The 13227-nt window shown below is 35.0% G+C and overlaps 1 protein-coding gene across 23 annotated transcripts in view; it reads right to left on the bottom strand.

Moving 5' to 3' along the window:
- The window catches only part of Sox5 (SRY-box transcription factor 5), a 960217-nt gene that overhangs the window by 185040 nt on the left and 761950 nt on the right, over window positions 1-13227 (bottom strand). For all 23 annotated transcript variants that reach the window (XM_071610082.1, XM_071610083.1, XM_071610079.1 and 20 more), the window contains 2 exons: window positions 9470-9642; window positions 4037-4105 (listed from right to left, as the gene is read on the bottom strand). In XM_071610082.1, the coding sequence (XP_071466183.1) occupies window positions 4037-4105; window positions 9470-9642 (242 nt within the window). The remainder of the gene's footprint in view (window positions 1-4036; window positions 4106-9469; window positions 9643-13227) is intronic.

The following is a 13227-nucleotide window of genomic DNA, read 5'->3' as shown; positions in this document are numbered from 1 at the left end:
TTAATCCTAATAAATAAACCTGGCAGAAGATAGTAACCCTACAATGTTTTAAAAGGAGGAACTGGAGATTTAATTTTCAGTCCAATTCGAATTATGCAATTTTAAAGCTGAAGTTGTTTTTAAGAAAATAATCACAGTTCATAAAGAACTGATCTTAAGCAATTAAATAAAACTGGCTTATGTCAGATTCTTATAATATTTTTTTCTTTAAATATATAACTGTAAAATAAAATTTACCATCACTCTTTTCATCAAGGGATGGGAAGACAGAAGTAATAGGCTAAGAAAAATTTTAAATAAACTAGTGTATTAGACTATATGAATATTATAGAGACAAATATGAAAAATTTTGTATATGATATATTTTTCATAGAATAAAGATATCTAAAACAACCTCTCTTTTACAGATCTCATGAAAGGAATGAAGGAAATGTTATGGGAATATAATCTTTCCAACATTATTTAACATGTCCATCAAGTGAAATTGGCCTGTTCTTTTAAGAAATCAATCTAATCCATTTAGCAGATCACCTATATTAATAACTGGACACAGTTAATGTCTTTGAATTTATAATTGAAACAAAAATTTTAGAGCTAGTTAAATTAAAGACCATAAAACACTCTAGTTTTCTGTTTCATCAATGAAGAAACTGGAATTCATTGTTTTCTAAGGTCTGGAACAAGAACAATTGTATAAAACAGTGAAGAAAATGTGATCAAGATGAATAATGTAAGTTGGTATGCTTATTTCTACAAGGTAACAGGCTATGTATTTAACAAAGAAAAAAAAAGAAGTAGTTCAAAATACCAGACAGGTATTTATAAGTATTTTCAAATATCAAATAAAATTTAGTCTCTAGCAAATCTTACTGAGCACTTGATTGCATATCCATTTTTTTCTCAAGAATTTTACAACAATATTTGTTTCAAGTGTGATTCATCAAAAGTAGTGAACTCTACATTTACCCTTTTCTTCCTTGTCTTAGACTACCAAGGAAAAGGAGGAAGAGGGAGAAAAGGTGAAAAGAGAAGACGTTCTAAAGAGCTATGTGTAAGGATTTATATGGGGAGAGAATGACTGTTCTAGTTTCAGTTTTCTGTTTCTGTATATGCTGGGACATCAGTTCTTTCCATCATTGTTGTAACAACCTGTTAGCAAACTAAATAATTCAAATGGACTGTGATTTTTATAACTGTGAAGTGTTTCTAAGGCTTCCCCCAAATTAACAATTTACAAAATATATTTTAGAACTATGCTTTTAGTTGATGAATACATTAGAAGCTGTGAAAATTAATTCCTTTCAGATTGGCAGTCTAGCTCAGAATTTACTATTGATTGCCTGAAATATTCCCTATTTCTTAAACCATTTTTTTAAACAATAACAACTTCGATTTTGACTCTGCTGGTTTCACTTATCTGTGCTATCCTTAGAAAGAGGATATATATACACATATATGATACCTCAAGATCAATCTCTCTTTTTCGTTTTTCTTTTCTGCAGTAGGGGGAATTGAACCCAGGTGTACTTTACCTCTGAGTTACACCTCCAGTTTTTTTTTTTAATTTTTATTTAATTTAAAGATTGAAACAGGGTGTCCCTAAGTTGCCTAGGCTGGCCTCTTTCCATCCTTTGGCCCCATCAGCCTCCTAAGTAATTGGAATTACAGGCGTTTTCCACTGTACCCAGTGATACCTTAATATCTCTTAAATTTTCCCCCCGAATTACTCTCAATGTCATGTTATTTCCTTTAGGAAATTTATTTTTCACTCTGTGAACTGGTGGAGGTCAGCAGCTTAACATTTTGGCCAAATAGAAATTCTAAGCTTTTAAAATTTTTTATACCTGGTAAAATTTGTATAAACAGAAAATTTTGTAACGATCCTGCCTACTAGTAATTAGATATGTGATCTTAGGCAAGTCATTAAACTTGGCTTTAACTCTCTGGAATACATTTTCTGTCATCACATCATTTCTAGTACAGAAAATGTTAAGGTATTTTCATTTCAAAACTGCTTATTGTTCTGAAGCAAGAAGACTATTCACTTCAACATTCTGACACTATAACAGATTTAAAATCTACACTATGAATGTAGTGGTCATAATTGTGGATCATTTCTCCAAAAAACACTTTAAATGTTGACTAATGTAAAAGGTCAAAACACAACATTTCTTGAGTCTTAAACTACTTATAAGTTTAGATGTATTTTTCCACTTGTGTTTAAAAGACTTAGTCTCACAGAAATGACAAAATTTTAAAAAATATTAGTAACTTTTTCAAATTGCAGTCAAACTAGGTGACTTGCCATATTGCTGAACATGGAATTATATCTTATTTGTAATTAAAGCATGCCATAATTTTAATATCTTTTCTTATAATTTATTCTTTTTAAATACACATGGCAGTAGAGTATATTTCAACATATTATGCATACATGGAATATAACTTATTCTAATTAGGATCAATTCTTGTTTTGTATGTGAATGTGGAGTTTCACTGGTGGTATATTAATATATGAACATAGGAGGGTTATTTCTGACTCATTCTACTAACTTTCCTATTCCCATCTTTCCTCCCTTCCCTTCATTCCCCTTTGTCTAAAATTTAAAACATTTTAAATGCAGATAACTTGGTGCCATCAGCCAAAACAAATATGCATAGTCAGTGTGCTTTGAACAATAGGAAGTCCAAAGAACAGTTTTAAACCACAGAGTTCAATAACTGTGCTCCAGATATGAATAGATAAAAGCATGTCAGAAATGTGTTGCTCATAATAACAATTATGGAAGACAAAGACCCCTGGCTGGAACATCTTACCCATGTTCCACTGTCCCACTGAAGCTTTCACTGGCTCATTAAAATTCCAGGTAACAAGGAAGAACAAACACGGATTTGTCTATGTAGCTGAGGGTAAAGAAATCGCATGCACCTGACCCAGTTAGATAAGTTTGTTAGGAAGAGGTTTTGTTGCCAAAAACTTAAAAACATGGCTAATACATGAATAAAATAATTTTGAAATGTCTGCTTCTGTCTTCTATGATATTTACAGGTAATAAAATGCTATATTCTCAGGGAATAATTTCAAAAGAATGATGAATTTCTACACAAATGGGGAACATTTCAACTACAAATCCAACAGTTGCTTCGAGATACAGGATGTGACATAAGGTTGGAGTCATAGCTCCATGAATTATGAGACCCTGACAGTCACGGCAAGTAGGTGCTGAGTACTCACTATGTGCTGTGGCACTATGACAAGTCTCTTTATCTGTGATGTGACTTAATATTCATCAAACCTCTTTGAAGTAAGTAATTTTCAAAAAGGGAAACAAATTTCTGTCAAAGTTCATGCTAGCAACAAAGAGTGAAAGCAGGACATACCTGGCAACTTATTTTTCCTTTCATTACCAGTACAGTTGCTTCTTTCCTTCTTTATTGATGTGCCTAATCACTGTGCACTTCCATACATGAAAAACATAGAGGACCATAGAGTCTTCAGACTTGGTTTCCCCAGGCAATACTATGGGTAAGGGCTGACATGAAGACCAAATCATCACCTTCCCTGTGTTCCACTCTGATGACACATAGCTCTTGAACAAACATTCAGTAAAAAAGCTCTCTGGCACTCTTTCTCTAACTGATAACCTTTGGTACCTTTCTGCTTCAGTTTCCTGCACCTACCCCATTAAGAACACTTAAATTTTAAATACTAAAGCATAGAAGAACCAAAAAAAAAAAAATAACTCTAGAGAGACAAAATAAAATAAAGCATGGAGGAAATGAAATATTTCTCCACAATAATTTGTTCTCAGGATAAGATGAAAATCACTGGCAGACTGCTCAGACTGAAGCTCCCTGATACACTAGGGCCTGGGACAGTCATCGTTTGCAAGATGTGTATGGCACATGAGACAACACGTCATGAATTAGGCTGAAAGTAAATTTTAGATTGGAAGTCATTCCAGTTAGGTCACATAAGAAACAAAAATATGTTGGTTTTTTTAATTGAAAGTGTATTGAAATTCTGATTTCTGACCTGGATCTGTTGCTGAAGCAAATTGATTTTGTGTTGTTGCTGCAGGAGTTGCTGCTGTTGTCTTGCAATCTGTGGAGAAACAGCACATGAAAAATTTAAAAATACATTGAAGTGATTGAGAAGAGCGGATTACCTATGTTTTGTTTCTCAGAGTTTTATCTTGATACTGATCAAGATGCTGAAAATACATGTGTCCAAATCATCCTTAAGTAGGATCAAATAAGCATTTAGTCTCCAGAACTAGATACGTTTCTTTTGGCCTAAAATAAATGAAACCCAAGATATTTCAACAGTGATCTATCCCAGTAAGAAGCAGTAGGGATTCAAAGTCTCTCTTCCTGATGATATATTAAGAAGACACTGTTCTGACCTTTCAGCCCTTTCCTACAAAAGAAAGAGCATTGCACAAATGGGGTTGTTGTGACCAAGGAGTTCAGAGAAGCATACATTATAAAGAGACTAGATACAGTGACGTTTTTGATAACTTTTTTGTTGTTTTGTGATAAACACTGTTCTCATTTTAACTTTCCACAAATGTCTAAAGGCCAGCTCTCCAGAACATCCTATTCTAGGGGTATCTGTACCCATATTTCTCTACCAAAATGAGGTCACCAATCGCCTCTATTAAATTCTGAAATGTGTTTTAATGATCACTTTTTAATATTTCATCAGAATCTGACCCTCAAACACCTTTTATCAATCTTGAACTCTCTTCTGTGTTTTTTATGTCATAACACTTTCCTTGTTTTTTTGCTACCTCTCCGCCTAGTGGCAGGATGCTGTGATCCTCTGAGGCTCAATTGTAGGCACTATTCTTTACCCTCTGTGTGTACTTTTATATAGATGCCAAGTGCTTTGAAATCTGCTTCTCTGGTCTACACCTTTGTTTTAAGCATTAGACCTATCTATACAGAGACATACTCAAAGGTACTTTATGGTCAACAGATCCAAAACTAAAGTCAAGATTCGGTCCCCTGTGGTGTGGTCATTTTAAGTGTTTCCTATCCCATGGATGAGCAAGAGTACTCCCCTGTTACCCACAGTTTTAACAACCTCTGCACTTACTTAATACAGTGCCCCATCCTATGACTCCAAATTCATACTTTCTGTCTCCTGGGGAGAACTCCATACATTCAGTGAGGTTAAGGAGTACGCACAATTTGCTCGCTATTTGCACAGAGCCTGGTATAAAAGGGATACTGAATGAATATTTAATGAAAACACAAGAACTAATAGGTGAGGAGAAAATTTTAAATAATTTATTACATGATATGGAGTAGAAAGCCATCTCATGAGAATGCAACTTCTGGCCTCATGAAACCTACCACTCTTTTATAAATGAGCTCTAGATCTCATTTTCACCAAAAATAAGTGATTCTCAGCACCATGATTTATCATATTTATCACAAAAATATGTCTATGAACCTCTGTGGTGGAAAATTAAAATTCAGGAAAACATTGATACATCACTGTGAGTAAAAGAAAAAAAAAACTCATGTGATGGGAATGGTTCTGCATGGCTATATTATGATTTTGATTTCCTTTGTGGATTTTGGTAAAATTATGATTTTTTATTATTTTTCATTTTATCATTGGAATATGGTAAAAAAAAAAGACCACTTCTGTTTTTTTTCTGACGAAATGTAGAAAATGATAAAAACTAAACATCACTCATTTCCTTCAGTCTAGTTCTTCTCTTCCACATATAAGTACTTGAATTGATATTCAAATCCTTTTAACAATGTGGTGAGAACACCTAATGAACCAAGTCACACCTTCATGATCCTCCTATGCTGAGCCACTGAGCCTTCTTCCTGGATTGCTGTAACAGACACCTATTTGTTCTTTGTCGGTTTGTCATCAGTCCCTACAGTAGATTACAAATCAGCACCCAGAGAGATCTTCTTATGATATAAGTTGTGTTGTGTTTTTCCTCTTTCAAAAATTTTGTGCTCACTGAGAGCACAAGCTGGATACTATATAATGCCAGCAAACCCATATGATTCTTGCTACCTCTCTGGTTTCATCTCCTTTTCTCCCTGTCACTTCCTCACCATACTTCTCTCCTGTCTCTTGAATACACCAAGGATGCTGTTGCCTCTCAAGGCAAGTGCCAACCCCTGGGTCTTTGCACTTGCCTTCCCCTTTAATCTGGAACACACTGGCTCAATGGCCATGTGGCTCACTTCCTTTCTTCCTATTAGACTGCTCAAATGATACCTGGTCGATGAGTTCTTCCCTCGGTACTTTAAGAGAGCCTATCTTTGTACCTGATGCTCTCATCCCAATTACCTACTTTATTTTTCACCCTATTACATATTCATACATACTATAATTTAGTGGTTTATTTATTGTTTGTGAGGGATTTTGGTCTGCTTTACTCCCTTCAGTATTTCGAGTAATCAGAACAGAACCTAGCACTAAATTTGTGTTTAACAGATATTCATGGAATAGAGGAATGCAGAATGGAGCTCAGAATCTGGTGGGAAGGTTGATGGCGAAGTGGGCCCATTTACCTTTGTAAGGTACAGAGACCTGGGACATCCTGCCCTGAATAGGGAATCCTGGGAGGGAAATTCTCGAGAGAGGCAAGCCTGACCTGGATCTTCAAAGTATTAATGTCCTTCCTGGCAAGATCTGAAACTGCAGAATGGTGACTGTGCTAGCCAGCTCTGTACAGTAAAGGAGACTGGGAGAGCACAATGGGTTCTAGAAACTGGACCTGTAGCTCTCCTGAGGGACTGACTACCTCTCAGGCAGTAGAGGCAGCATTGCCAGGCATCTCTCCAACACTGGAAAGAAATTCTGGAAGGGGCCTCGGGTTTCTAAAGTTCCAAGGAAAATAGTCAGAGTTCTTCAGAAAGTAAAACATTCTAGAATCCCCATATGATACTCAGGAATGGGTCAGAGTGTGAAATAAAAAGAGTCTTCCTCTCTATTTGTGAATGCTTCAACTTTTCAGAAAAGTATTCCCTGAAAACCCTTAAAGTAAGTAGGTATTCTCTACAAAAACAACAACAACAAAAACAAACAAACAAACAAACAAAAACATCTGAACCACAGTTTTCAGAGGCTCCTAGGATTCTCCAGAATTCAGGTGAGTGAAGACATTAAAAGCTTAGGATAGGAAACATGTTGTTTTTCTATAGGGTGACAGGCAAGCATTCTGAACTCGTTTAGTGCAGAGCTCAGCAAGAAGAATATGGGCCATATTTAGTAACTTGCCAACAAATCTTTAAGAAAAGTGATGAGACATTTCATTCAAAATAAAAATACCATCTCTTTAGCAGAAATGAACCATCAAGAAGAGGAAAATGAAAACAAAAACAAAAACAAAAACAGGGGAGGGTAGTGTCTTCAAACTATTCAAAAGAAGTAATCTGAGTATTTCTTTACGTCTTTCAACTCTGCTAGTTTACTCTTTGAAAGTTGTTTTGAAGATTTTGCAAAGATGTGTAAACATACAAATACCCTTGATTAAATAGTGGCTGTTCTCCACTTGGGACATTGAGTGAACTGTGCCCAGGACATGGAACAAAGGGCTATAGCCGTGGAAAAGTGGCACCATCCTTGTATGTAAACTGACCCTATGGCACCCTCTATGTTACTTTCTCTTTTAATTCTTGCTACATATTTGTCAAATTTTACTGTCTGATTTCTGCTGAAACACTGTAGAAACTGCATTCTTAAAGGCAAATGATGAGAATCTAAATGGTAAAGCTAGTAGCTTCTAATCAATCTTAGAATGATAATTTTTTTGTAGCCTATTACCTCTTAAAAATCTCTGTTTTCTTTGGTTCTCCTGGTTCACAATACTGTACTCATAGCCCTCCTCCTGAATGGGACTGCTTCTGGCGTGTTCACTTTCCTTTCTGATAGCTACATGCCAGTGCTTCCCAGGAGGACATACCCTGAGTTCCTATTTCTCATGATATCAATACTGTATTTCAGGGCCTATTAACCTGTGACTCCTCTGCATGAGACTCTCTAGCTCCAGGTACCAATATGGCTGCCTCTAGATTGTTGAGATCTGAGCTCAATTCCCACAGCTCCAGAAAGACATACCAAACCACCCAATCTAAGAAGTACTGCCTTGTCACATCAACCAATATTTATCACATTATTCTTCTTATATATCTCTGAGTTACTTTTCTTTGTCTAATACTGTTTTATTTATCTGTCCCTTTGTTAAATGTCTTTCCACTAGATTTAAGGAGCATTGTCTCTGTGGCTAATTGAGATACAACCTGAGCGATCAGCCCAGTGCCCAGCATATAAGAAGCACTGAATTACTACTTGTTGAATAAATGAATGGATCTTATGTACTACAGTAGTGTAAACTACAGTCTCCAGGTAGATAATCTAAGAAACTTAGTTCAGCCCTTTTCTTCTACACTACTGATTGAATTTTCTAGCTGCCTTTCACATACCTCTAACTGCACAACCTTATATAAGCTTTAGTTCAGCATAATAAACCATTTTCACGTCTATATCTGCCCTCTGCCTGACCTTCCATATTGGTGGTATTCACCTTCTAGTCCGGCTCATCACTCTTCCTCTCCCTTTTGCCCACTCAAAAAATTCTACTGACCATAACTCTTCCACCTGTTCATTCCTGTCTCCTCTGTCTCTGTTAATTACCTTCTTAGTTTAGATTCACATACATTATTATTTGAACTACTAGAATAGTTTCATCACTGAAAAGTCTGTCCCCTAATTGTAATTCACTTCACTTTATTGAATCCTACCTATTACTCAGAGCATATTTAGAATGTCATCTTTCTAATAAATGTTTTTCAAAATGTTTCTGTCTGGAAAAATTTTCTTGACTCTTCATGGTTTTTGGTACTTATGTCATGACCCATCAGCATTTATCTTGTTTATAAGTAGGGTATCCTTTACCCTAAATGCTTAGGACCAGAAGTGTTTTAGATTTCCAATGGTTGGGGGGTTTGGAATAGTTACATATACATAATGCAAAGTCTTGGGTTGGAGACCCAAGTCAAAACATGAAATTCATTTGTGTTTCTTACACATCTTAAATACCTAGTCCAAAGGTAATTTTACACAATATGTGAAATATGGCTGTGTTTTGACTGCAACCTGGAATCATGTGGAATTTTCCACATATGGCATCATGTCAGCACTGAAAAGTTTTGAATTTTAGAAAATTTCAGATTTTAAGATTTCTGATTATAGATACTCAACCTGTGCTTCTGTTTTTACCAACGTAGTTAATAAGCTTCTTAAAATCTGTGTGTGTGTGTGTGTGTGTATGTGTGTGTGTGTTTTGTTTGTTTTGCCTTTTTATTTACCTAGATGGGGCTGGACGGAAGGGCTCTTATTCACCTTTGTATGCCCCAAATAGTGATTGACAAAAATCAAGCAAAACAACGTCTAAGGAACCCGACAGTACCTTTGGATCTTACTCACCTGCTCTTGTTGCTGCTTGGCCAGCTCCATTTGCTGGCGCTGTTTCTCAATCTGAGATGCAGCCAGTTTCTTCTGCTCATCGTGGGCAGCCAACAGCTGCTCTCGCAGACTTGTCAGCTGATTGATCATACCCATGAGCTGCCTCTCTTTCTCAGCTAGGCTTTCTGGAGTCCCTGAAAATAACGTGGTAACAAAACACAGAAGAGTAATGAGAAGAGTGATCTTTCAATGACAATGACTGTCGTATAAGGAACTAATTGAAGTATAAGGTTCGATCCTCATCTATATGAAAACATATGCTTACCTTTTTTTTTAGATTTTCCCTCAGTCATTAAACGTGATGGCTATTTCCCCTTTACTTAACATTAGAATGAACAAACATTTTAAAATCTTGACCACAATAATCTATTGCTTTTTTTGTTTTTACTCTACAAATAAATTAAAATTTTTTTGGCTGAGCATCTACTACTTTTAGTGTTCTATGCTGTTCTGCAGGGAATAAAAGATGTCTAAAGCAGTTTTTGACCCTAGTGTTTCGATTACTGAAAGAGGCAATAGAAAGACATGAAAAATTAATGGCTTATAATTTTTAAGAGATCAAAGCATTATTATCAGTGATAGGATTCTCCTTTCTTTTACAAAAGAATCCTGAAGATTCAGAACTAAGAAATCCTTCCTGAAAAAAGCAGGAAATTTGGGGGGTTTGAGGTGCTGCCCGTACTAGAGTGGCACATGCTAAGTGTGTGATAGATCCTGGCTATTTGTCTAATCAAGTTTTAGACAGTTTTACCATATACCCTCAGAGGCTATCTTCGAGAATAGAATCCACTCAACAGAGCAAGTATTCAAGTTTGTGGCTATCTTGAACAGTGAAACGTGGGAGGCAAATTCACATCGCATTATGGTTTCCTAAGATTAGACATGGATCTAAGATTTGGAGAAGACATAGTGATCACTTGAAAGAAATGGTATGCTCAAGATATTAAAACATGCCAGTCAGTTAAATTACTTATTTGTGACACTGGAAAGGCATGCTACTCCCTGAAACAGGAAAAAAAACACCACTTTTAATTGTTCTTTCAAAACTCACAAGATAGACAAGACCCCTAAGGTAAAATACTTGCACTAGAAGAGAACACAGTTTTAATTACAATATTCACTTCAAACCTAAGACAGTAAGCATTTGCCACCTCTGTATGTAATTATATGGAAGGATCTCTTACAACTCAGTCACCATTCCCTACCCAACTGCATTTCACCTTACCAATTTAGGATGAAAAATCATGTGCTTTTTTGGGAAGTAGTAGCTGTAGTTAGTGGCTTATAAATATCATGTGCCCAACTGGGATGGAAATACAGTTTCTAAAAAATGCCACTAATATAGTTCTAGTGAATGAATATCCTGAAAGAATGTCTGTGTGAAAATAAAGCAAGAACCATTATTTTTGTATTCAATTTCTTACTCTCCATATCTAGCCTTGTTTAGGGCATGTGACCAAAAAATTGTTGGTAATAATTTATCATACTCTCAGTTTTTTGGATCCCTCCAGAAAAGAAGAACATTTAAGATAATAACTACATAAATATTGCATACTAATATTAAATAATCTCAATAAATCTGGAGATTTCCTTAATGAAAATATTGATATGATAACAGATTACCATCTTCCTACATTGTTAAGAGAAAAGTGAGATACTGTCATGTTTCAAGGAAGAGTGACATATATCACATCTGGGAATGATCATAAACTTCAAAGGATAATTCCACTTCTTTAGAAATGAAGCCCAAAGAAAAGTATAAGAAATGTAGAGAAATATTAATAAGTGTTTTAAATGAAATACTAAAAACAATCTAAATGTCAAAATGGGAATAAACAAATAATCATGAGGTGCATATTTTTTTGCAGCCATGGAAGTTATTTGAGAACTATTTTTAATGACATGGGATCTTATTAACAATATAAATCTAAGTGAAAAAGTTAGATAGAAACAAAACATTTTGTAAGGATACCTGAATGCATGCATCCATCTATGTAAAAGGGGGGAAAAAACTAAAAATAAATTTACCTACATATTAATAGTGACTATTTCTAGGTGCTGGGATTATAAGTCATCTTAATTATTTTCTTCTTATTTTTATATTTATATTTTCTTACAATGAATATTATTAGCATCATTACTTATATTAAAAATATAGCTCATTGAAACATGTAGCAATATAACTTAGAAGCTCAACGATGATGCATTATTCCACTTTAATAGTTCATATAACACCAATATATAAAGAAATAATTATGTGGTGGTAAGTATTAAAAAATATCACTTTGGCATTCAGCATATGGAAGATTAACAAAATTCTGCTGTCTTCATTTAGATATGTAGACAAATTTTATTTTAAATTTTAAACATATTGCCCATATTTAATTCAATCTTAGTGAACATTTAGTCTACCACTCTACCTCATGTTTCCCCATTGCTGGAGATGATACCCAAGGCCTTGTGAATGGGAGGTAACGGCTCTACCGTTGACCTATATCTCCAAGACCTAGCTGTATCTTGGAGACTCCTCACATGACTTTTTCTGGCCTTGAACTAACTAAAATACTTCAACTCCTAAACTGTGTATTGCAACAATTCTAAAAAAGCATACTCTGTACTTTTAAACTACTTTGAGTCTTAAAAATATATTAGTGTCAATGAAATTATCAGGTATATGCCAAGCCTTATTTTGTCTCCCAGCTGTAGCAACCATTTTCTTTTTACAGAATAAATTATCTCTGAGTGTGTATCTCAGCCTCATCATTTAATATGTATTAAAGTAGAACTCACCATTATCCTTTAATTTGAAAGCACTGTTACCCTTTCAACATTCTCAGCAAATGCTGTTAATATCACCCTCACTTCTCTTCTCAACTACAAATACATGTCCATAACACCAATAAATTTCACATTAATTTTCCCTCAGTGTATTTTCCTTTAATTTTATGAATGATCAATAATCAATAATAATCAATAATTATAAAGTTGTATCATAAAACATCTCCTCCAAATAATTGTCCCTTCAAAAGTAACCACCATTATTTTATTCTTGTGTATCCTATTCTTGTTAGTACAGATTTAAGCATACACCAGAATATTCAAATAATAGCTTGCCAAGGCTCCTATAACAAGGATACAAAGACTGGGTGGGTTAAATAATAGAAATTTATTGTCCATAGTCTGGAGACTATCAAGTCCAAGAAAGAATAGGTTGTTGGCAGAGACCACTGCTCCTGAGTACCATGAGGGAACAATGTATTGTAGGTTTTTCTCCCTAGCTTGTAAAGGGCCATCTTCTCCGTGTCTTTACATCAAGACTCTCTATATACATCCATGTCCAAATATCTTCCTCTATTAAGGAGGAGCTATCATATTGGATAAGGGTCCTCAATAGTGACATCATTATAATTGAACCAAGGCTATTAATATTAAGATCTTTCTCCAAATATATTCCCATTCTAAGGTTCTAGGTATTAGTGCTTGAGCATATGAATTTAGGGGAAGGGGAAGGCTCATAATTCAAAGCATAAAAATGTCTTTGACATAATGATAAATATTGCTATACAGTATTTGGGAAATTCTTGTTCTAGCCTCTCTTACCCATCTCCACAGCCATTTTTTTTTCTGAAATTATTATAATAAACTTTTAAGTCATACTTCCTGCCATCAATAACTACTCCCTCAGTAAGCATATCCTTGAAAATGGAACGAAAATTATC

The sequence above is a fragment of the Marmota flaviventris genome, chromosome 3, assembly GCF_047511675.1.
Source record: "Marmota flaviventris isolate mMarFla1 chromosome 3, mMarFla1.hap1, whole genome shotgun sequence".
Lineage (NCBI taxonomy): Eukaryota > Metazoa > Chordata > Mammalia > Rodentia > Sciuridae > Marmota > Marmota flaviventris.
The sequence above is the reverse complement of the archived record's forward strand: the minus strand, read 5'-3'. Positions and strand labels throughout refer to the sequence as shown.